The sequence below is a fragment of the Haliotis rubra genome, unplaced genomic scaffold, assembly GCF_003918875.1.
Source record: "Haliotis rubra isolate DU_JTF1 unplaced genomic scaffold, ASM391887v1 Scf204, whole genome shotgun sequence".
In the NCBI taxonomy this organism is placed as follows: Eukaryota; Metazoa; Mollusca; class Gastropoda; order Lepetellida; family Haliotidae; genus Haliotis; species Haliotis rubra.
Window position 1 is genome coordinate 1,099,363 of NW_025766048.1, and position 26,759 is coordinate 1,126,121.

General features: G+C 38.7%; 1 protein-coding gene across 1 annotated transcript in view; it reads right to left on the bottom strand.

Moving 5' to 3' along the window:
* Window positions 1-236: 236 nt before the first annotated feature.
* Window positions 237-26,759, bottom strand: part of LOC124275920 (putative glycerophosphocholine phosphodiesterase GPCPD1 homolog 2) — a 31,090-nt gene continuing 4,567 nt past the window's right edge. Inside the window, exons 2-17 of the mRNA XM_046711610.1 lie at window positions 25,317-25,471; window positions 23,911-23,955; window positions 21,469-21,620; window positions 19,526-19,612; window positions 18,726-18,836; window positions 12,671-12,827; window positions 11,640-11,769; window positions 11,013-11,067; window positions 10,380-10,472; window positions 10,132-10,206; window positions 8,838-8,874; window positions 7,842-7,966; window positions 7,161-7,288; window positions 5,325-5,460; window positions 4,058-4,218; window positions 237-3,197 (exon numbers count right to left, since the gene is read on the bottom strand). Coding sequence (XP_046567566.1) covers window positions 3,104-3,197; window positions 4,058-4,218; window positions 5,325-5,460; window positions 7,161-7,288; window positions 7,842-7,966; window positions 8,838-8,874; window positions 10,132-10,206; window positions 10,380-10,472; window positions 11,013-11,067; window positions 11,640-11,769; window positions 12,671-12,827; window positions 18,726-18,836; window positions 19,526-19,612; window positions 21,469-21,620; window positions 23,911-23,955; window positions 25,317-25,471 — 1,741 coding nt within the window. The 3' untranslated portion in view covers window positions 237-3,103. The remainder of the gene's footprint in view (window positions 3,198-4,057; window positions 4,219-5,324; window positions 5,461-7,160; window positions 7,289-7,841; window positions 7,967-8,837; window positions 8,875-10,131; window positions 10,207-10,379; window positions 10,473-11,012; window positions 11,068-11,639; window positions 11,770-12,670; window positions 12,828-18,725; window positions 18,837-19,525; window positions 19,613-21,468; window positions 21,621-23,910; window positions 23,956-25,316; window positions 25,472-26,759) is intronic.

Here is a 26,759-nt window from a genome sequence, read left to right on the forward strand (position 1 = left end):
ACTGAAAAGCCTTGCCTCTAACTCCATTTCAAGACTCCATTTCAACTATTTATTTTACAAGGGAGAGTGGCAGTTCCATCTCATATAACAAAATCTCATCTCATATAAAATAAATACCTTCCCACACTGACACCATTTTGAAAACAAACAAACTAGATTCATTGCTTGAAAAATACAGGGGTGGAAATAACCCATTGCCCGATGCTCGAGTCCAGAGTCTTTTTCTGTTTGGCAAGCAAATTTGTATATCACACTGTACCGGTGTCCAGTTGACTTTCCAATATTAATCCACTGTACCGGAGTACACTAGCAATTTGAAAGTTATTTCCACCCCTGAAAATATCAAAGAAGTTGGACAGTTCTGTCAAACTCCTTCTTTCTTCTAAATCAAAAATCCTTTCAAACATCATTGACACAATACATGAAGACCACATTCTGTCCATTATCATAAAAGCTTTGTTTACGTAAAACAAAGACATTCACTAAGAGTGAGTAATTCACACATTACATGAAAGGTCAACATTTCATGGATGTCAATGTCTATATTATGAGGAACACAACATCTTGGTGAGTGAGTGAGTATGGTTTTTACTGAGCTTTTAACAATATTCCAGCAATATCAAGGCAGGGGATACCAGAAAGGGGCTTCATACATTGTACCCATGTGGGGAATCGAACCCGGGTTATTGGCGTGACAAGTGAATGCTTCAACCACTAGGCTACCCCACCGTCCCCATCACATCTTGGAGTATAATTTTACTACTTTACCAGTTGAATGTTGTGTTTCTTATAAAAAAGTTGACATCCATAAATTTTCACCTTTTATTTATATTACTTCTAAATGGAACACTTCACATGTCTTCAAAGAATCGGGTTATCCTAGAGTGAAAGTTTGCAATGCGCAATTTTGATATTTTGTTATTAGTCTTCATGAAGCTCAAAACGATGTGATGCTCAAAATGTGAAGTTCAAAACGATGTGATGCTCAAAATGTGATGCTCAAAATGATGCCAAATAACAATAACCCCATGCTTTACCAAAGTCAGTAAACTATATCACAGAATACTACATTAATATGTGGACATAAACAGCAGGGAATCTCTTCATATGTTAATAAAGATCTAATGCCAAGAGATGTAATATTACTAGTGGTGTAACAATAAGAGACTAACGATTCATGCAAAAATAGGAGACAACATGAAATGTAAGTGGCAGTATTGTATTGGGATACAAATTATATAGCACCCTCATCATATCGTAACAATTCTAAACATAACCCATCCATATATACAAATTATACACTACCCAGTATTCAGGCATGTCCCAATTGATGAGATAATATATCCTGAGACCTAATATGATGGATCATATGATGGATCATAATTCATATGGATCATATGGTGGATCGTATCACTGCTAATACAGCAGCTGATATACTCATGGAAATAAATAAGGGAACACCTGAAAGAAAGTACCGTATTAAATTATTAATAATTTAGCTAGCTTTAGTTATCTTGCAATATATCTAAGATGTTAAAATTATCAATTATACTGTACACATCGCATGTTTTGCTATGCACAATGCAACCTATGTAGTTATGGACCAATGGCCTAGTGTTACTTTATTTTTTTCCCAGGTTTCTTCACAAGCTTTGTATTGCTCTGTACTTTCATGTGTTCCTTTAAACGTTTCCATGAGTATATCAGTGTACTACCGGTATGTATAACATCCTAATATACTCTGCTGCTGAGGCTGATAATGTCATGCACAAATTTATAGGTGAATTCACAGAATTCATACTCCTTTGCAATTTCTTAAATCATTCACTAATTCAACAACGCTGAGTAATGCAAAACGGAAACAACTCAGGCTGCTCCGGTAGACATAACTTTCACCTTAAGGATGAGGGAGTTTTGAGATGAACTAAGCAAGTATTTAAAAATATATTGTGTAAAATGTTTCAGCGAGAGTATTGTTTGATGCCGCTTCTTGCAACATCTCAATAACATCCATCCTCGATAATCTCCAGGGTATACATTCCGATAAATCTCCACTAGTACAATGGATGCATCTACAGTTCGGACAGATAATTTTAGTACCTCCCTTTACTGGCTTTTCATCCATTTAGTTGCCTACGCTGGGAAGTTGAGCGTACCAATCACAAGGTTTCTATCATAACTCACTTTCACTTCTTTTGTCTAACCGATTAAACTTGGCAACACAATTGTTGCAGAGGTACTCTGAAAGAGGTAAATGAAATTCTTGCAAATATTCTTTTAAGGTTTCAGGCCTGCAGTGCTTCAGCCAGGATTTTTTGAGTGTTGCCAAATGGCACCTTAACTACTAAAATGTGTGCCAACGCAGTTGAGACTTTTGCCATTCGTGGTAACCATGGTATAGAAGACCTGTGGATTATATTAAATGATGCGCCAATGGGTACGCTCTAGCATTGAAAAAAGGTGCCACTGCATATTTTTTAGTGTCAATGGCGCTTGCCTGGCTGAAGCACTGGACCTGTCAATTTGTCTGTATGATATTTTCCCTTAGTCTCAGTCGCATAGTGAGTGAGCAAACCTTCACGGTTGCGGACGCTATCATTGTCGACACTGGCAAGCTTGGTTGTAACAGCTTATCTGATTGGCTACTGTGAGGAGGCGGACCCCGCAAAGGGAGGCAATATAATTCTCTGGCAGAGCCATAGATGCATCAAGGGTACTAGTGGAGATTTATTGGAACGTACACTCTTGAGATTATCGAGGATGAATAACATCACAGCTGGGTAAAACCAGGATCAGGCTTAAAAAAATTGTATCTGAGTGTTGAACCTGAGTCTTAAGAGTGATAGTGCCTTTATACAAGACTACCCCAATACACTAATACACATTCAGGGATATTTGTTGATCACAAACACTGGCATAGATGGCAAGATTTGTAAGATTAATTCTTTGCATTCTTTATGTCAGTGATGAAGATATAACAGCAATATCTTTTGGAACTTCTATATATACTCTTAAGCATGGTAAGACTTAGTTTAAAAGTGCATTCTCTCTAGCTCTGCAAATCCTCTCTACTATATTAATCCCCTAAAACCACCAGTGACTATTATGACAGCTCTTCCAGACCAGTCAGTACTGATGTACTACTCTTGTCTCCCAGCACAAACTGCTGCCCCTTGTCAGCCTTGTAGAAGTCAATCCTGAAAGCAAAAGAGAGAGTAAGTGAATGAATGTTGTTTTATGTTGCTGGGAGTAGTAACCTTTACAAAATAACCCACACAGTTGTGTAGATTGATGCTCATGATATCAATCACTGTATTGTTTTCTTCACTCAGCAATATTCCAGCTATATGGTGGCAGTCTGTAAATAATTGAGTTTGGACCAGACAATCCAGAGATTGGGATGCCATGACATGTGTCAACCTAGTCAGCAAGCCTGACCACTGTTAGTCACTTCTTACAAGCATCGGTTGCTGAAAACCAACAGTAAACCAAAAGTCACTGTGTTCTTTAATCTGATTGGTTGATAAACATGATCAATTGGTATTCGATTCCCGGAAATTCGCTGCGTATTAATACTCACAAACATCGCTCACACCATTGTATTGTTACATAGTCAGCTGTGATGACATCATTCAAATCATATTGTGATGTAAAGTCAGTATGACGTCACAAATGAGCAGTTCCAGATGGAACCATGGGAGACAGCCGAAACGGCCGGCTGATGACACTTCACTGCTGTACCCGTACTCCATGTCAATGAGTGCAGACACAAAAACGTGTGTGGAACTTTGGGTTTACTTTTGTTTTTACAATGTCCATAAACATCATGACACCGTCGGTTCCAAATGAATTCCCGTGCTTCAAATACTCAATAACACCGGAAATTGGCCAACACATGACGTTTATCTCCTACTTCTAACCACATCTTCACAGGTGACCATGTACTTAAAGCTTGTTCCATGGCCTTATGACAATTGTAGAGCTAAGACCATTAAAACTGCCATACTTCAAACAATCAAAGCACTAAGATTAAAATAAGGAATCTGTTGCTGCTGACCTATCATAGATTATACCCTCCACTCCCTCCTTCCTCAACAGGTTGATAGTCTCGGAGCTGTTGTTCTCGTCTCCCCACACAAACATCACCAGCCCCATGCTGTGTGTTTTCTTGATGAGAGACAGATCCTTCAGCAACCCCTCAGCCTGGAAGTCCACGCCCTATAACAAATACCATTGCATGTCAGTACTTCAATTCAGAGTAAAGTATACTAGCCACATAAAGAAACTGTGCACATAGAAAATTCCTTCAGAATTGGAATACAACACAGAAAAGACGAAATGATGTAGACACTTTATAAGCTGAAGTATCGGACCACAACAAAATGTCAAAAAAAACACGAACAATATCCGTAACAATGACGTCAGAAGTTCAAAATCGAGTTGGGGGTCACACGAGGCAGTCACTCACAAAGTCAATAACGGGTTTGACCACCATGTGCGTGAAGCACAGCAGTACATCGACGACGTATAGAGGCTACCAAATGAGCATTGAAGGCCTTGGGAATAGTCTGGGACGTGGTAACTGCCGTCTGGAACCTATGTCTGAGATGAGTCACCCGAATCCATCTGTCCTGTCTTGGCGTCGTTATGTCGGGGACGCCCAGAACGTGGGTGGTCGGCGACATCATTACTGTTTTGATAAAGCCTGGTCAATGCATATATCGTGTTACGATGGCATTGGAAATGTGCTGCCACCTGTTGTTCACTCATTCCTGCTCGAACCATTCCAATGGCTTCATGACGTTGAGCAGATGTTAATCTAGGCATGATGTGCATGTGACTTCTCATGTGAATTTGTGAACGTTTGAATGAACACAGATCAAGCTTTTCACAGTGACAGCAATTTCTGAGTTTCACATGTTGTCTGCAGCTGCACGGGCTGCACGTGCAGTAACACATTGCAAGACCATAGGCCATCATCAAGGACGTCACGTCGCCTGGCACCTGCATGTGCGTTTCATTGTCTCCAATACTTGCTATGTTCACTCCTTTATTTATATATAAAGACACCGTGTGCCTATATTTATATTTTTTGTGTGCACGGTTTCTTTATGTGGCCAGTATAAATAAAATGTTACATTTGAGATTACACTTTCTCAATAAAGAATAGATTCTAATTCTAGTACATGTTGAAGTGACGGTGGCTGATTGGGTTAGATGGCTGATGTTCTGTGTTGGCGATTAGGTGCCTGACTCGAAGTGTTGGTTCGAATCCGGGATGGAAGTACAACATTGATTATTGAACTTGACCAAGTGAAACTTACCAGCAATCCATAGGCGAGAGCAAATTTAATGCCTGCATCGAACTCTCTCGCTCTGTAGTCAGTGTATGGTGAATACTTCAAAGTGGGTCCGTTGCTTAGGAACAGAACCGGATATTTGTTCTGCTTCATCTGCAACCTGTAGTTGAATAGTACGTGAAAAGTCAGGAATACTCGTTAATTAGGGGTGGGTATTGCAGAGAATTTTCATATTGCGATATATTGCAATGCGGAAGCATATATTGCGATATGTATTGCAATATATTGCAAGGATTATTTTTTTAACAAAAACTACTTATAATCGAGTTAATGCTTGATTATAAAGCAAAAACACAACAAAATCACTATGATTGATTAACCTTTTATAAAAACTTTTAATCATGATAAAATATAAATGTAAGTAACATTTGGCACTAATGAAACAGGGAAAAGAACAATTGAAAAAAACGGAAATATCCGAAGATTTCCGAGTGTTACGAAGTTTTCCGAATGCATGTCAAAATACCGGTTTTCGATCAGCGTATCGCAATACGTATCGTTTTCATGTCTGAACCAGTAAATACCGGTAAACCGGTTATATTGTGAACCCCATTGTTAATTGTTCAGATCCTGAAAATACTTGATGTTAAAGATGATAGTAGCAATTTGTTTTGCACTGGCAGTGATGAAGTTCATTCAAGGGCTATTTACTATGCACCAAGTTGACATTAATCTCATTAAGATCCTGCTGGCTACCACTAAGTGAAGATACGTGCACATCTCATTGCAGATAACATCAGAACAACCTTTCGATCTATAATTGGCCCATGAAATGACAAAGATGACATTAGCCAATCAGAAAGCAGCTTTCTTAAGCTTTCCAGCACACATTTTAAACTAGTGACTTCCATGCCAGGCTATGCTTTGAAAAATCTTTTGAAAAAGTTCCAGATACAAATCTGAAAACTGAGCAAAGGTGAGGTGAGGTGGGTGAGGTGAAATTGGGTTTAACGTCGTGCTGGAGAATATTTCGCTCATATGACGACGTGCATGAGTGTGTGTGTGTATGTGCGGCTGCTTGTACTAGCCCAGACTGAAGCTGGTTTTATAGTGCTAGCCCACTGAGATTCCATGCAGCAGTGAAGTATGAATACCCCACTCAGACACATTATACTGACTCCGAGCTGACCAGTCCTTGTTGTACCCATTAATGCCGAGCACCAGGCAGGGACCAACAAGTACCATATTTTAACGTCTTTCGGTATGACACGGTCGGGGATCGAACACGCGACATTCCGCTCTCCGGGCGGACGCTCTAACCACTACACCACAGAGGCGGTCTACTGAGCAAAGGAAAAACCCTGGAAATCCAGTAGATGGAAAATCTCTTTCATGTATAAAGACTCTAACTAAAGGGAGAGATCGGTAAAAATCTTGACAGAATCAGAATGTCTGTCATTCAGAATACCCAGTGATAACCCATCCTAAGCTGCATGACTGTAGAACACATTCTGACTGTAGAACACATTCTGACTGTAGAGCACATTCTGACTGTAGAACACATTCTGACTGTAGAACACATTCTGACTGTAGAACACACTGTAGAGCACACATTCTGACTGTAGAACACATTCTGACTGTCACATTCCTATATCCAGTAAGCATCCTGATCTGATAGATGTAATGTGCTTCTGATGTGACCTGTAATCTCCAATCTTTGTTTCCTGGTAGATAGAACAGAGACCCAATTATTTTAATTAATTTAATGGGAATATAGCTTTACCAGATACAATGAGTCCAATGCTAAGCCTTCTGTGTGTTAGTGTGTGTATGATACCCTATACAAAGGATCCCACTTACATGATGCAACTGTCTGGGTCAAAACTTGAGAAGATGATGCAGCGTGTTCCAGCATGGTCAAAGATGGTCCTGAGGATGGTGTCAACGTGAAGGTTGTGATCAAAGTAGTGTTCCAGCTCCGGACCATCCTGAAACATGGGGGATACTTTTCTCTCATCATCACCTCAAAAGGCTCAACTCATGGATCTTGCTCTCATTAGATGCCATTTTTTCTTATGTTTTTTTGCTGAAGGCAATCCAGTGATCAACATCATGAGCATCGATCTACGTAACTGGGATTCGATGACATGTGTCAACCAAGTCAGCGAGCCAGACCACCTGATCCCGTTAGTTGCCTCTTCTGACAAGCATGGGTTGCTGGAGACCAATTCTAACCGGGATCTTCATGGTTGTCAAGCAAGCTAATACAAAAAATGATTAAATGTCTGTGCAGAGTCTGCCTTTGTTGACTGACTGACTGAGTTTAGTTTTACGCCGCTTTTAGCAATATTCCAGCAATATCACGGCGGGGGACACCAGAAATGGGCTTCACCTTTGTTGACACTTAAGGCAGCCATGACTTCTATCATTGACCCCTGCTGACCCTCTTTTGTTGAATAGTGTGTGTCTCTTTGATTTCCTTGACCTTCGTTTTCACACATATGAGTCGCCTACAGTTAGTTCTGATCATTCTGAACCTACCTCAGTGGCCTGTGGGTGTTTGATCTCAATATTGAAGCCAACTTCAGGGGGCACCCTCTTCAGACAGTCCTGTAGAGTGGGAAATGGTTGAAGGTCGTCACTATCGCTCGAGTCCAGTGTCAGTTCTGAAACGGACACTATGACGTGAGGATATATATAACAATCACTGTAAGATAAAATGCACGCATCACATCAGAGAAACCACTGTTGTATGCCTACAGAGTCGATGATATATGCAAATAAAAAAAATATTTTTCATTTATCTTTGAAATTTAGGGTAGGTAGGTAGGATTTTTTGTTTACATTTTTTTTTAGAAGTAAAGTACAAACTATTACCATATTTATCAATATGTAATTGTTTATTCAATCAAGCTTGTGGCCATCATGTTGACTTTCTTTAACAGAATGACCGATGTCTGTCGGTGCTGGGAAAAAAACAATGGTATCTGAACGCTTATTTTCTTTCATACCGCTTAAAAAATATTAGGGTCGGCACCAGAATTCAAGGGTCGGTCGGGGAATCGGAACAACAACATTTTTGTTTTTAGGCCTTAGCTACGTTTCAAGAACTGGATATGTAGTGAACAGCTTCAAGTTTCAACTAATACTGCCAGCAATCAAAAGAATTTTTTTTATCTAATATTAATGACAAACTGGCAAATATTTACTTCATTTCAACAGTCATAAGATGCAACAATTAATGTAACACTGCTGACAGCTATAATTGACCAAATTCAGGCGCCATCACTGATGAGGACAAGTTGGTCCAGTGGCTTGTGTTAAGACTGTTCACAAGGGATGATGGACAAGTAGGCCATGATAAACTTATTTGACTTTCAGCTTGAAACTTTGAGGATATTTTCAAAGTACTAAAGTTAGGAACCATGATGAGTTACCATGGATACAGGGAAACATAACATGACATCATGCTGCAATTTGAACTTAAGGTTATGGTGAGCCACTAATCTAATTTCAACATTTAGAACAATCACTTACTTATCTGATTTTCTGCAGATGATGACGCATGATATAGCTGAAAAAGTAATAGTACATCTACAAACAAATATTCTCAGCATCACAAACCACTTCAGCATAAAAATGACACAAAACGTTTTTGTTGTTTAATCCTGCAATCAGTCTGTAATAAATTGAGTCTGGAACAGACAATCCAATGATTGACCTCATCAACATTGGTCTATGCAATTGGGATACAATGAGACACAAAATGGACACAAATTAAAACATTTGTTTGAATAGCATTACTGGAATGACTACAGAACTAATGTCACAGAGTTGTATTTTCAAGAAACCAATATATTTCAATATCCAACACATAAAATACCAGATCCCATCATCAGAAATACAGACATCTACATTCTGAAATGATGATGATGATGATGTGATGATACGTGTGCTTTCTGACATTATGCGTATTTCGCAGGGTGGCCCGTAAACAAAGTTTGTGTTTCATCGAAAGTGGGATGATTATGACCAAAAGATAGGGCAACCCTGGGGGTGCAGTGGTGGAAATAACCCATTGCCCGACGCCCGAGTCCAGTGTTTTTTTTCTGTCGGGCAAGCAAATTTGTATATCACACTGTACCGGTTTCCAGTTGACTTTCCAATGTTAATTATGTTGTTTATTTAAAGAATCAACACGAAAACGGCTGGTATAGTGGAAAAATCATCAGGGCAAGTGATTTTACATGTGCCACTGAACCGGAGTACACTAGCAATTTTAAAGTTATTTCCACCCCTGGGGTGTTACGGTTTCATAATTGAGTGTTGCATGACTTTTGAATTTGGAAATTTGCAAGAAGTGTATTCTGAAGATGTTGCAAGTGGGATCTGTACATCATACAGAAACAGATCCAAGATTTTTTAAACAGGGATTGCACACAATAACCAAGATACAAAGAATCTTGGATAAGGGGGCAGTCCTCATTTAAGGTGTCTGAGAGAAAAGGGCTCAGACATCACTGGGGTGAAATAAGCTATTGGGTTATGAGAACGACTGTATGTTTGTTGTTTAACACAGCACGTAGCAATATTCCAGCTATATTGCGGTGATCTGTAAACAATCAAGTCTGGACCAGACAATCCAGTGATCAACAGCATGAGCATCGATCTACATAATTGAGATACAATGACATGTATCAACCAAGTCACCCGATCCCGTTGGTCAACACTTATGACAAGCATGGGTTGCTGAGGACCAATTCTACCACAAATCTTCATGGGTTGAGAAACAACTGTAGGAGTCACAACATCTGACACTGATGACTGTTACCTTGAGAGACTGCAGCTGTTCGGAGGTCAGGTCCTTGACAGGGATCTCCAGGAGCTCTTCCAAATCATGATGTCGCTGTAACACATCACCAAGTTTACTAACAAGGCTACAATCTGATTGGTTGAGAGTGTTATTTAACAACATTTCTTATCAGATATATTGAAAGGATCCGCCCCAGGTTTTATAATGCATGCATCCCTGTCATATATTATAACTATTCTGTAGGACCACAGTGAGGCATAACCAACCTTCCTATGCTGTAGAGCCACACTAAAGTCATGGTAAACGACAGGCTGTAGATCCTTAGACAGCATCACATCAAACTCCACGTAGTCAGCTCCCTGCAACAAGAGTGAATATTTTCTACTACCACCAAGATCTGCACCTGAGGCGGCTCTACTCAAGCTCGCACTCAGGCTGTGTGTGTGTATTGTTTGTCTACATCAGTACATATAACAAACGATGTCTGAACCAGACAATCCAATGATTGATATTATTACCAACAATCCACACAGGTGGGATACGTTTATTCCTTATCAACCAAAAGTGAGAGAAGATCCAGTTAAAAGATGTCCAGTTAGTTTGGGTACACTGTGTATACGGACACAAACCAATTTCCCAATTAGTGAGTGAGTTTAGTTTTACGCCGCACTCTGCAATATTCCAGCTATATGGCGGTGGTCTGTATCCGACAATCCAGTGATCAACAGCATGAGCACTGATCTAAGCAATTTGGATACGATGACATGTGTCAACCAAGTCAGCAAACCTGACCACCCAATTCTGTTAGTCGCCTCTTACGACAAGCATTGGTTGCTGGAGATCAATTCTAACTTAAGAGGCATATAAAATGTAAACGTCAAGTAAGCAAAACAACTTACATGTTGACCAGCTGCCTTGAGTGAAGCCACTGTATTCTCTCTTACCAGTGCCACTCTGAAAGAAAAGAGCATGCTGAAATGGCAGCACTGTCAGAACAGTAAAACCATTCTCATTCTTTAAAATAAACCAAAACTACTGGTTCTGCTGGCACCTGACATGTTTTCAATTGTAGTTTTCAACCAGCTCAGCTCCTGATACCAAAGGTCTTGGCACCTAGTGTAAATCCTTGTTGCCACAGCTACCATGCAACCTGTTGATTTATTCATTATCAGGTTTATCAATGGATTTCCTAGCTCTAATAAGGCTTCTCTCAAGTGTGTCTTTTTTTCAGAACTTGGTAGTCTATATTTGAAGTTTCAATGTATTTCAACACTTCACCAACTCACCAACTAAGTAATGACTCTGACCACTCTACCCATTAATTTGCCTATTACGACCAGAACGATTGCTGGGAATCAATTCAAACCCAGAATCCCTTTGGAATGCACTAGATGTATACTGATCTCAACTTCCATGTTCATTATGAAATCATCATGATCATTCTGGGCGTACCCTTACCTTTCATCAACGAATGACACATATTTGTACAACAAGTATTTGAAAATAAAATAAAAATCAAACTGTACTTTTTATACGATGCTCCCATTCCACGATGCCCGACGTCCAGACTCCGTCCCATCCTCTTCCAGTGTTTCTGGTAGGAAAGTTCCATCCCAAAAGTGTGTTGTTTGTATGGTTTTATGGTAAAATAATGCACTGAAACAAAACATGATATGAGTTTAGAAAAAGGAGAGCATTACATGGGTGTTTGTCAGAAAGAAGTTATCTTACGCTTCTAAACATATATAACGAGAGAAAGTGAGATAAGATGTATTTTTGTACAAGTCTTAACATAAATATTATATGACAGACATGAGTGTAGTAAAGATTTTGACACATCCTAAAAATTCACACCATAAATAATCGAGTCTGAACGAGGCAATTCAGTGATCAACATCATGAGCATAATCTAAGCAATTGGGATACGATGTGTCAAACAAGACAGAGAGCATGAGCACCTGATTCCGTTAGTTGCCTCTTACAACAAGTATTGTTTGCTAAAGATCAATTCGGACCCCTATCTTCATGGGGTCTAAAAAAGATGATTTCTGTACATGACGATGTTCATGATCATTGGACATAAAGCATTGTCTCATTACACTATGCAGACATTGGTTTGTTCATAATTATTTAAAAGTATTCAGCATTCACTCATGTAGGGTGAGGTGAAATTGGGTTTAACGCCGTGCTTGAGAATATTTCGCTCATACGACGACGTGCAATTGCGTAACATATGTGTATGTGCGCCTGCTTGTACTAGCCCAGACGTAAGCTGGTTTTATAGTGCTAGCCCACTGAGATACCATGCCGCAGTGACGCATGAATACCCCACTCAGACACATTATACTTAGTCCGAGCCGACCAGTCCTTGTTGTACCCATTAATGCCGAGCGCCAGGCAGGGACCAACACGTACCATATTTTAACGTCTTTTGGTATGACGCAGTCAGGGATCGAACCCACGACCTTCCGCTCTCCCGGGCGGACGCTCTAACCACTACACCACAGAGGCGGTTTTACTCAGGTAGATATAACTGATGACATAGAGTATAATATACCTGTGACCTCCCCAATGGGCTTGTGCTTTAGGCCATTGATAGGGATTTTTCTGCAGCCTAGAGATTCTGATAGGTTGTTTAGAGGCAAGATGTAGGCATATCCGACGTATTGAGGTAATCGGTTCTCCATTTCCACATAGAAGTCCAGTTGGTAACCCTACAATAGAAGGGGTTAAAGTTCCATTATCAAGCTTGTTAGTTAGTTGTTCAGTTGCACCAAGCAATATTCAGAAATAGCAGAAGCCTGGAGATAATTCATTCGGAACCAGACAATGTGATTGCTGGAGTGAGCAACGACTCATTAAGACAGGTTACGGGGCTCAATTTAGCTCTGAAAAACATGCATCAGTGAACACCACTATTGATTCATGCACCTGGAGCAAGTAAAATAAATTCAACTCTATGTCCATCCCTTAGACTACAATCTTAGAACACTTTCAGTCCTGCTAAGCTTCATGTACGCATACGCAGAGCGTGCGAAAATATCCACTAGCATGTTTCCGGTTTGGTCGTATGTTTATCGATAGTGTAAACACTCCAAAGAAAACAAAAATCAAAACAAATATATAGTTTTATGTCGAATATAACTGATCCCAATTGATTTATGAAACAGAGGCCGGGATTAGTTAAATAAATAGCTTCATTTATGTCAACAAGCTCTTGTATAAAGACATCTCACCACCACCGTCCTTCCCGCACATCCCCTTCTCACAACTAAACAAACACATCTCTGATGGAATTGCAACCAAAATAGGACATCAATTATTGAAAAGCAGAGGCAAATGGAAGTATGTACCCAGCTATGAACAGTTGTCACAACGTAAATAATTTTCATAACAGCTTTTAATTAGAGTGCATTTACACTATCGATAAGCATACGACCAAACTGGAAACATGCCAGTGGATATTTTATACAGTTGAAAAAATAATGTGAAACCAACGAATTTGTCATGCTTTAGTGGGCATGATGTTATCATGCTGGTGTGCACATTTCCATTATGTTTTACTGCTGTCAGTCATTTAGTTATGTCAAATCAGGATGCAGTCATCAGTTGATTGAGAGATGTGGAGACACACCAGTGTTTGTGAAAAATTTTAATAGAAAGACTGTAATCAGTCAGAGACATCACGTGTATGCATGACGGCCTATCGTCGCTTGTACGCAAGACGGGTGCGCCCCGCGGGACTAACTGAAGCGCTTGACCCTAATGAATTCAATCACCGTGGAACCAACTCGATTGGGTGCGAACATGGCGCGGGGTGATTAAAGCGTCCCGTAAAATCCCTTGATTTTAAAATTACTTGACAGTCGTGAATAAACAGGTTTCTCGGGAAAGCAGACACACCACGCCCAGGGTCGGTTGTTTACATATGCAAATTATGTAAAAAACAATTCATCGCATTTGAAAAAGTCATTTGGTAATATACTTTCAGCTGTATAAAGATGGGGCTAGATGGGATTTGATTGTTTGGTGATTTCTCATTAAATGAAGCACTCAGCAATATTCCAGCTATATGGTGGTAGTCTGTAAATACCCAAGAAGTACAGCCTCATCATCCTGTACAACATACAGCACAAGCTCACCACACTCTCCAGGATCAACGTGCAGACAAACCACAGACAACTACAACGTACCAGATAAAATCCCTGGCGAAAACCTACTCTACGCTGGAAGGTGTACCAAGGATAAAGACTAAACGTGTAGTCTTATCTAACATCAAGGCCGATAAACCGTTTGACAGTGTGAAACAGCTCATTCACGACTATGCACATGCTCGCTATGTGCGTGTGACGTACACAAGACTGCTATGCAAGCGCTCATACTATGACGGAACAGATACCTACACAGTGCAGGCCAATATGGCGTGTGACAACTACACTGGTGATATGAACGATAACTTCTGGCCAGCTGACATCACATGTCGGTGACTATGTACCACGCGACAGAGGAAGCGGGACAATTATGGGCAATATAGTGATAATGGATATTCATATCAAAATGAGTAAGTTTCTCCTTGTTTCCCTATATATCATGGCCTTAAGCTTAATATCATGGAATATTCGTGGCTTAACACATGACTGTCAAGATATTGTCAATAATATTCCAGATGATGTTGATATTGTTGCTGTGCAAGAACATTGGCTCAATCCAGATAATGTCCGCAGTCTCAATGATATTAATGGTTTTTCACTCATTTCATCTATATGTAACAAAACAACTTCTTCTCGAGGTGCTGGCAGCGTTGCCATACTGCGTAACAATAAGTCCACCTGAAGGCTGCGCAGAATTGCAACCAAGACAGAATTTTTTGTTGCTGCAGTTGTATATGCACATGGATATCCTGATATGTATGTAATATCTTCCCGACTACCTTCTACTAATGTTCTACACTCTGTGTATGTAGATGCAGTTGAACAACTCTTTGATATGTATGATACCCTTAGTCAAAAGGGTGATACTTTTATACTGGGTGACCTCAATGCAGATATCTGTAAAAACATATTATCCCCACGTGATAGTGTGCATCACAGAACGGCATCTTATACATGCTGTTAGTACATTACGCAACCATGGGCCTGACCATACATTTAGAAGTAAGGACAGCAAATTTAAATCGCTCATTGATTACATACTCCTCCCGTCACACCTGACCGATCAGCTTGCCTATTGTTGTGTAATGGATGATTGTAGCTACGCAGTATCTGATCATCACCCATATCTTGTTACTGTATCTAGACAACAGGAACATGTACGCAAATCTGATAGCCTCTATTTTCCAAAATGGCATAAAGCTGACCAATGTGACATTAACGTATACAGCGAGGAGAGTTCCGACTTCTCTCAGAAATTACTATCCCCTCTCATCCCTACCTCCCCATGAAATTGAATCATACACATGTAATGTTATAAATGCTTTACAATCCGCCAGTTCCGGTGTATTCCTTCGGTGTTTTTAAAGCACATTTAAAGCCATACTGGAAATCAGATGGACTAAACGATTTGCATTACAATATGCGTGTAGCTAGACGCTGCAGTGGTTGGTTGATGGTAAACCAAGGACAGGTAACTCGCGCTTTTGTATATTAATTACAAATCAGCTAAGCGGAATTTAGACGATTACATCGTAAGTCTAAACGAAACAGCGGTCAGACTTAAGTAGTGAATTAGAAAGGTGCTCGATGCTGATATAGGTACTTTCTTTAAATCAGTCCGCGAAAATGAAGCGACAGAGTCCAGTTGTTAAAGAGCTAGTATTGGGTCATAAATGTGCAAACACAGCAGAAGATATTTGTGAACTATGGGGTGATTACTTTGCAGATCTCGCCAAACCTCATTACTCTCCATTATTTGATAGCAACTTTCTAATAACAGTTGACAGGAAGGTTAGAAATATAAGCCAGAAACAATCCTCATGCAAAAAAGATACTTTATGTAAACATATTGAAAGTGATGAAGTAAAGGAACATATCAGTAATCTCCACAAAAATAAATCTCCTCGCCCGGACTGTATTCACAATGAACATCTTATTCATGGTGGTGATGACATCGTAAATACATTAACGGCACTTTTTAACTCTATTTTAGGATCTGCATATGTCCCTAGCACTTTCAGAAGAGGTGTAATTATCCCAATATATAAAGGTAAAACTCTAACTTCTTGTATTGGTAAACTTTTTTGAAAAAGTCTTATTGGCTAGACTAGAAATCTGGGTACAAGAATACATACCCTCATTTCCAGACAAGCTCCAATTTGGGTTTAGAAAGGAACATGGAGCAACCACTTCAGTCTTTACTCTAAACGAAAGCGTATCATATTATCTAAGCAGAGGTTCTCCAGTTTATACAGCCTTTATGGACAACGAGAAGGCGTTTGATCGCATATGGCATAATGGACTCTTTTTAAAGCTATATCAAATGGGTATAAAGGGCAAAATGTGGCAGCTCCTATATCAAAGTTATACATCAAGCTCTGCTTTTGTGCAATATTGTGGTCTGAGATCAAATGAATATGTTATCAAGCAAGGTGTTGGGCAAGGTAGAGTCTTGTCTTCCTGGTTTTTCCTTGTTTTTATTAATGATTTGATATGTGAACTTAGAGATTTGAACAATGGCATTTGTGTAAGTGGCATTAATATCCCATGTATTCTATTGGCTGATAACACAACACTTGCTTCTCCTTCTCCAAAAGGTCTTCAATCATCACTTGATACTATTTATAGCTATGCTTGTAAGTGGCGTCTAACGTATAACGGTTCTAAAAGCACTTGTGTCATTTTCTGCAAATATAAGAAACGCCTGGGTAATTATTCTTTCAAATTTGGTGACTCAGAAATACCAATAAGTGATTGTGTTGTTAAGTATGGAGGCATTTTACTTTCGCCTGATCTATACCCAAAATCTAGAGTATATTCATACTGCCAGAAAGCACGACAATCTGTAAATTCTCTAAAAGTCTTGGTTTAAATGGTAAAGATCTCCACCCTACTTCTTCTGTTAAAATATGGAAAAGAATGATACTTCCAACGAGCTTTTCGGGTTGTGAACTTTTACCCATTCTTCGAGGTAAAGATTATGACTTGGTAGAAAGTACACAGAGATATTTTGCCAGATGCATTCAGGGTTTCGGTAAGCGCTTTTCCTCTGCTTCAGTGCTAGGTAACCTTGGATTGTGGAGCATGGATGGTTATATAGATAAATGTAGACTATTATTTCTCGGCAAACTGTGCAACAGCAAGTGTAACTCTTCATTTAAGGATATTTTCTGTGTACATTTAGCCACCTTTCAAAACAGAACAGCTGTCTTACACAGTATATGTGACACACTTATTCAAACCAGTTTAAAATACAATCTCTTCAATTATCTTAGTGACTATCTCGATTTTGGAAGGTTTCCATGTAAATCGTCATGGCGAAGAATAACTATTAATTGCATAAATAAATCTGAAACTGAACGATGGATTTCTCACGTGTGTGTAAGGCACGATATGAATAGATATCGCTTGACCCACAATTTCTTTGGTGTACATAGATTGTATTGTTTCATGTATTTTTACCCACAGTTTAAAGATATATTACAGTTTTGTGTACAAATCAGCTCAAGGGGAAAATTCTCAAAACATTGTGAACTCTGCAAAAGATATTGTAATGATTATGCCTGCCATATAATTTTACACTGTGAACACTATATGTACAACAGAAATAATTTCTTTTCAAAACTTATAGATCTCTTTGATGTGGATGTTTATGTACAAATAGAATTATTATCTGAAGATGAAATGTTATCACTATTTTCTGGGGGTGAACTACTAGTTACTAACGATATTGATGAAATGTCATGGAGATGTATGATTGTCCTCTTCTGTAAATACCTATATTCCCTGCTTCCCTCACTAAACTGTGCATTCTAGACCTTTCATCCTTTCTTTGTACATATATATGACTATATGAATGTGTTGTGAATATATTGCTGTGATTATGTTGCTGTAAATATTTCATGTACATGTTTATAATGATCTTCAGAATATAATCTGGAGGAAATAAAGAGATTCATTCATTCATTCATTCATATGGGATATGTTGACATGTGTCAACCACGTCAGCTAGCCTGACCACGCAATCATGTTAGTCGCCTCTTATGGTTAGATGAGAATGTGCATTCTTATGCAAAAATGACATTCCTAGTTGTGATGGAGACAAAACAACAGAGTACAACTTACATTGCTACTCGCTTTAATGATTAAAAATGAACAGAGAATCTTTATAGCCAAGTCATCAACTAAACTCAAGTGAAAACAATGTTCTCACTCCAACAGTTTCTCTCACTTTTTAGTATTATATTCCAACTTCACAATTTCACTGTATAACTATACATTAATTTTCACTCTTCTACCCTGTTGTGTCTTGAGCTGCCACTCTTGTTTCTATCAAATGCAATCTAAATGTACATTATTGTTCTTTTTGGACAATTATGCATCCCTACATTCAATTTCAAATAAGATTCATGCCATGTACATACTGTGAAGTAATGGTGAATTTTCACGCAAAACACTTACCAGATTTTCTGGAGTGAAAGTCTGACTGCTGAAGACCAGGTAGTCATCAGGCTTGTAGATTAGGCCAAACTCGTCTTGACACTGTCTCTGAGGGACTTCGTCTCCCACCGACTGACAGAGAAACAGTGAGAACACATGTCATCTCTGTGTACTGAAACAGCTTATATATTTAACAATAGCTTGAATTGTTTTAGGAAAAATATCCTGTCAATTATCAGGGTGGGTAGGCGAGTGGAGTGATTGGGTAGAGTTGGGTGGGTAAGGGAGGGAGGGAGCAAGCAGGTTTCCATTATTGAAAGTGAATTGTGCCATTTCTTTCAATATTTCTGTAATATCACATCCATGGACACAAGAGAGGGCATTCAAGTTTGTCTTTGGCAACATTTACAACAATGGGCTACCAGTTATATAAAGACAATTTAGTGCATGCAGTGAATCATGACTGCGTGAGTGTGAGTGAGTTTAGTTTTACGCCGATGGATGGATGGATTTTTATGCCACTCTCAGCAATATTCCAGCTACTAGTATATGGCGGCAGTCTGTAAATAATCAAGTCTGGACCAGACAATCCAGTGGATCAACAGCATGAGCATCGATCTGCGCAATTGGGAACCGATGACATGTGTCAACCAAGTCAGCGAGCCTGACCACCCGATCCCGTTGTCTTACTACAAGCATGGGTTACTGAAGATCAATTCTAACCTGGATCTTCATGGGTATGAATGACTGAGACAGTAATCTGTGACTGAAAATCTCTAATTTGCTGCCACTGAGGGAAATACAAGATATTAACTACTCACAAAGCAGGTTATTTCTGTCTTCTTACACGTTGGAGGACCATCTCTGCTCTCTTCTTCATCTGCATCGTACAAGTCAAGGATTGATGGCTGTAACAGAGGAGTATACAAAGCTTCAATGGGCAACCTACTACAGTACTATAGCTGAACATGCTGTTAGTTTTGTTTTATTTTAATGCAGCACTCAGCAATATTCCACCTGTATGGTGGTGCTATTGTCATAGGTATATATATGTTTTTCAAGTAAATAAAATCATCTGTTACGTCTCAAAGATTTAGATTACAATTTCAAGCATCATCTGGTTGGATGTGTTTGTCTATTTGTTGTTTAACGCAACACTCAAGAATATTCCAGCTATATGGCGGCTCCGGTTTAACACACATTTGTAAGGTATTTTCATCACTTGACTGTTGTCAGCATCACATGAGAGGAAACCTGGTCACCCGCCTTGACCTCAATTATGAAACCCATATGTATGGTACTGACAACATTAGGTGAGATGAAAGGCAGATTCTGGTACAGATAAGGGAGGTAACTCTGATGTTCAGCATTAACCAAGTTCAACTATAATCAAACTTACTGAATGTAATTTTACAAAGGCTAAGACACCATAATTAAGAAAATTTCAAAACCCTCTTACTCATTCCTGAACAACCAATTTTGTTCTGTGAATCATACAGTAATTTTGGGCGATGAAATGATCATCACTTTTTATGTACTTCTTTGTATTTTCATGGTTTCATATTACCATGTGAGCTATTGTTGTTATGCCTTTACCAGTATCTTTTAATGTATTATTGTTTTTTAAAGTTCAGAATATAGAAATTGATGTAACTATTTAAAAAATAACAAGCATTGTCACTAAGGTGACATAATCCCCCGCCACAAATTATCAAATCAAACTCATAAAGTAATGAAAGTTTAAGATGAAGTTAAATGTCAACAAAAACATGACCAGTCAACATCTCTTGATATCTTGCTCTTTAGTTGTTCAAACACACACAAATTTTCAAGAATGACTTTGACCTTGACATGAATGTCATAGTGTATGAAATATGCAAAACTAGTACTAAAGAAATTGCTTATTGAAAAACATTCAAGGGAGGTCTTGAAAGTCTATGAAGAAAGTCCAGTGAACCGTTCTTAAAATATCTTGCTGACAATTCAGGTTAACATGCTGAAATCTTCAAAGTGTCCTTGTGACCCTAAAAATTATGTGAAGGTCACCAAAATTGATTGGGCGCTGGGCCTTCCCTAGATGAAGTTTGGTGTAAAATATGAAGAAAATCCACTGAATAATTTTTGCAATATCTTGCTGACTATCTTAACATACAATTTAACATGCTGAAATCTTCAAAGTGTCTCTGTGACCTTGAAAATTAAGTAAAGGTAACCAAAATCGCTAGATGAAGCTTGGTGTCCAATATGAAGAAACTCCAGTGAATGGTTCTTTAGGTATCTTGCTGACAAGCATAACATGCAGGTAAACATGCTGAAATCTTCAAAGTGTCGCCATGACCTTGAAAATTATGTGAAGGTCACCAAAATCGACTGGGCCCTGCGCCTTCCCTAGATAAAGCTTTGTATTGAATATGTATACTAAGAAATTCACAGATTAAACCTGTAACTCTTATCATAATCAAAATTTGCATTATTACAAGTATCTCAAGTGTAATTATCACAGGTTACAATCACTAGTCATTTTTAAAGACTAGACCCCTCCAGACATTCTTGTTTGTTGAACATTAAATTTTTATAAATGTTGATGACATTAATTTCATGATTTCGGCAGTATTTCTTCACCAAAACTGTCTCTGGATGGATTCATGATTAATTTTGACAAAGACTAGACCCTCTCAGAATTTCTTTAATTTCATGTTTACAGTAACTATATACTTCATAAGGCATTGAAATGAGCAACTGATAATCATTTTGGCTTCCTCACATCGCGCATTGCATAGTCCATGGGCACACACTTGACCCTGTAGGTCTGTGCACAGTGACGCTGTTTCCACATGTAGATGGGGTTGTTGAAGAGGCGGATCTCGGTGCTCACTTGTCCCATGAGCCAGCCCCTACTCCAGTTGTTGTAGCCACCTGAAACAAAACACGCTATCACCAGTGCTCAAGTTAACAGGTACCCATGAAGATCGGGGCTAGAATTGATCTTCAGTAGCACATGCTTGTCTTAAGATTTGACCAACGGGATCGGGTGGTCATGCTTGCTGACTTAGTTGACACATGTCATTGTATCCAAAATGCGTAGATCGATGCTCATGCTGTTGATCACTGGATTGTCTGGTCCAGACTCAATTACTTACAGACTGCTGCCATATAGCTGTAATAATGCTGAGAGTGGCATAAAAATCCATCCATCCAACCATCCAACCAACCAACCAACCAACCAACCAACCAACCAACCAACCAACCAACCAACCAACAAAAAACCAACCAACCAACCAACAAACAAACCAAACAAACAAACAGGTATCACTCTGCAACCAATATTTCAAGAGGACCAGGAGTGCGAAAAGACATTATGTTTAATGTCTGACAATATCTGTCATATAGTCAAGTAGTCATTATACTGACTAATATAATTTGTGTGACTTTAAATGACATATTTTTCAGCCACCTTTCTAATTTGGGAAGACTGACTGACTGACTGAGTGAGTTTGGTTTTACGCCGCTTTTAGCAATATTCCAACAACATCACGGAGGTGGGCTTCACAGTACCCATGTAGGGAGAACCCGGTCTTCGGGCGTGATTAATAACCACTAGGCTACCCCACAGCCCTTTAAGACAGTAAGTCAGTCTTGTTCTACTCTTACAAAGAGGTCTCCAGTAGGAGAAATTAATCTAAAACATTTAATAGCTTAAATATATAGAACTTAAAGCATTACATATGAACCCCTATTCTACCCATGAAGATCGGGGTCAGAACTGGTCTTCAGCATCCCATGCTTGCCTGAATTTACCAACAGAAAAACCCATAATTAATTTGAGGCAACTAATGGGATCGAGTGGTCAGGTTCGTTGACTTGGTTGACACATGTTATTGTATCCAAATTGTGTAAATTGATGCGCATGGTGTTATTCACTGGATTGTCCGGTTGGGACTTGATTATTTACACATAGCTTGAATATTGCTGAGTGCTGCGTTAAACAACAAACAAACAAACAACGAAAGAACCCATTCAGCCTGAAACTCTGATTGTTAACTTTTCAAGTCTAAGTAAACTTAGGCTCAGTATTATTCGTTACACTTCTATACTGAGTCTAACAAACAGTAGAAGGTCATGTCAGCTAACCTTTGAGCGACCTATGACTGTCCAATCAAACGCGAGAAGGACGAACAGATTTTACCAATCAGACAACTGCTACTATTTTAGGGTTCAGCGGGACTTACAAAATGGTTTTGAGAGTTTCTCTTCCCCTGTCACCGACACTGATCTCTTAACAAACGAAAATCTGCATAAAACACAAATATTTGACCTGCAGTATATACGCTCAGGGGTTGCTGATGACATGGTTACTATTTGCCTATATTTCCGCAAGATGACATCCAGGAATATTTTCAGCGACTGTTTACTCACTGTTGTGAATAATGGCATCCTCCATGTGTATCACTCGGAGGCGATCAAGCGGAAAATAGCATTCGGAATTGTTTGAACACAAACATTTTCAAGGTAAAAGTTCAAACGGCATGTGCGAATGTTAACTTTCATGATTTGGTAAGCTGTGTTCTGATTGGTCAATTCAAAAGGTTAGCTGACGCAACCTTCTGCTAGGGTTTGTTAGACTCAGTATAGCAGCGTAACAAATAATACTGAGCCTAAGTTTACTCAGACTGCAACTTTTTTATACTTACTGTAGTATAATCATAATTAGCACTAAGATGAGTTTGTGCATGTGGGCCTAGGTGTCAAATTTCTAAACTACCGCAACACTATGTTTGCCCAACATTACACCGAAAAGGTGTTTAAAAACCCAGCTGTGACCAGTAGAAACAGCTGTTGCTAACATGATTAACGGCTGTGACACACTGGGCAATTATCTGGTCTGCACATACAACATCACCCAACATATTTGTATGTATAGTGCTTGGCGAGTGAATGTTTTGCATTATTTATATTAAATTCGCTTGCCACGACGATAACCTGGGTTTGATATCCCACATTGGTACAATGTGTGAACCCCATTCCTTCCCTCACTCACTCCCCCAGTGTGGAACAGTTTGGATAAGTTGGAAGGGCAGCCTCTGCAAAAAATCTATCTCATTTGTGATGTTAAAAAGATCTTTTGTTTATCAGTATTTGTTGTATTAAATATAACCTAAGACACAGATTACCCTGTGAATGATGTCTAATGTCCATCAACACTCACCAAACTGACCAAACTCTGAGATATCTCTCTGTTCACACTGGCTATCTGTAAATAAAAAGCAAGACTATCAAAGAAAAAAGTCCAGTCAAATGCATGGTATAGAACTAACCCATGTACAATGACCACATCTCACATACCCACTGCAGCAAATGGTTGTCTGGTCACCATGACGACAGTAGACGGCCAATGTTCCTAAAATACTTAACCATGTCTTGCTACATCCTTACTCAAAATTACAGGGTCCCTTTCCAAAAAACTATCTTAGTACAACAACTGCTGTAACCTGAGGCCCAGCGCCGGTTGTTATAATATCGGGCCGGCAGTTTCAAATATTTGCAGGCTCTTATGGCCTTCAGTAAATTATCTGTAATTTTTTTTCTCAACTGGAAACTTTCCCATAATTGTTTTCTTTATTAACGTTCGGGAATCATCCATGATCCATCATGTTACGATAACTTACAGTTTCACTTCCTGGTATGCCAACACCAGTCTTTAACAAATAAAACGTCTCTCTGAGCCAAAGGCTTCACTAATTGATTTTGTAGAAACAGTGTGAAACTGTGTACAGTGTAGTCTATTTTGGTTTTATTGGTTTGACTTCAACAAAATGGGCCTGCAGATTTCATTCAGGGCCTGTAGATTTTAAAGCCTGCAGGCGGCAGCAGGCCCTGATGGCCAACTGGCAAATTAAAGTATTGCAAACACTGCCGTCACATGACATTTCCATTGCTCCTCATGGGTAAGTGAGGGTGTGAATAATCATATCACATCTTTCAAGGTTGAAATGATGGTCAAAATTTACTTTTCAAACATATCTGCATAATCAAGATACTCTGAAAAATTCTAAAACTGTGTCCTGGTTTTTGCCATTGTGTTCATGTTAAACAACCAGGTACACAACTAAGAAACATCTTTCAAGGTGTTCAAATATCCAGTTATACACCTTTTTCAGTTTGTTGGACAAACAGAATCTCAATCTCAGTAACTGCCAAAGGCAAACATGGGGTTTCAGGGCTCAATTTAGTGTTTTGTTACTTGCACTGGTGCAACCCAATATTACAAAGTGCAACCTAGTTATTTGTCTAACTTGCAACAGATGCAAGTCAATTTTTGAGAAATATATCAACAATGAATTTAACATTATGAGCATAATTATGTCCGCTCATTTTTCTTCTAAACTTTAAATAATTCAATAGCACATTTCTTTCACTACATATTGCAATAAAAGCAGTGCAGCTGGAATATAGCTGGTGCAACTAGGTTTTTATCTTAGGTTGCACCTGGTGCAAGTAGGTTAACATCTGTTAAATCGAGCCCTGGGTTGGCAAGATTAATCAAATATGACCTAATAGTCGACTAAAAAAATTACATGAAAACAAACACTGGTTAAATTTCGATTATTGTACTTTTTGTGTTAATTGATCTTGGATGCAGGTTGGTCTCCCATCGGACAACAATCAGCTTTAGCTGGCCACTCCCCGCATCCAGGAAGCGGCAGATGTAATATCGGTACAGGTAGTCCGCATCGCCCGGCAGGTTGATAACACGGCTCCACGTGTTACTATAGAAACAAAGTTGCAAAATATGGATTGCTCCATTTTGATCGAAGGAATTGCCCTCAGGTCACACATTGAAATTTACACAGAACCACAGAATCATTGCACATTAAGAATTCTCAGTGAGTGTGCCCTAGTGTCTGCAAAACAGGTCAATTTCAAATCACATAATTTCCATTAACCCAGCATTAAACATTCATGTGAATACTGAAATGCCATGGAATTTTGTTTCAAACTCAACTAAAATAAAATAAAATAAAAATAAAATAAAATAAAATAAAATAAAATAAAATAAAATAAAATAAAATAAAATAAAATAAAATAAAATAAAATAAAATAAAATAAAAGAAAGAAAGAAAGAAAATAAAAAAGAAAAAAGAAAAAAGAAAATAAAAGAAAATAAAAAATACTTCAAAATGCAATAAAATAAAATAAAATAAAATAAAATGTCAATAAAATTTACCTTCAGTCCTGTATTTGAGGGTCCCTGGGACTCATAGTCTTAATTTTCAGGGTCCTGGGTGCCGTTGTACAAAACGATCTTAGCGCTAAGGTGACCGTAACTCCCATACCTTAACATAGACTTAGGGTAACCTTAACCTAAGGTTGTTTTGTACAACGGCACCCTGGACTACAAAATAAGGGACCCAGACACTTAAATATTACTACAAATACTGTTATTGTATTGTGTATCATGATGATCACATTCATTGTTACAGTACTTAGATTGCAAATGATACCATGACCCAACTAGTAGTAAACTCAGTAACTTATCGTTACTTGATTGGAATTTTTACAAAAAGTTTTGGACTTTCTCTGCGTCACTGTGGACGCGCTGATAAATTTCGCTGCATCCATTGTCAAGTTCTATGTGTATAGGAGTTAAGACGCAGGAATCCACGTCCCGTAAATCCCTGTGTCAAGATGACTTTTCAAAATAACTATTGTAACTTTTAACAGGTATGCATGTGCTGCCCCAGGCAAGTCACCATGGCAACAGGGGATAAATCTAGGCTGTTTGGAGAAATATTATGAGATTTGTGTCTGGACCCCACCCATGTTTAGCTTCATTCATAATAAATAAACCAAACATTAATATGCATCATCATCTCTTGACTTATGTAAGATAGGGAGCTACCACAGTATTGCTATCACAGTATCAGGAAGAGAGTTGCATTGTTTAGCCAGACATTTGAAAGAACTTAGACTCACTAAGCATGCTAACATCATTATTTGGGGAGAGAAATGAAGCCTTTATATAACGAACATTAAATTCTTTCCATTCAGTGTCTC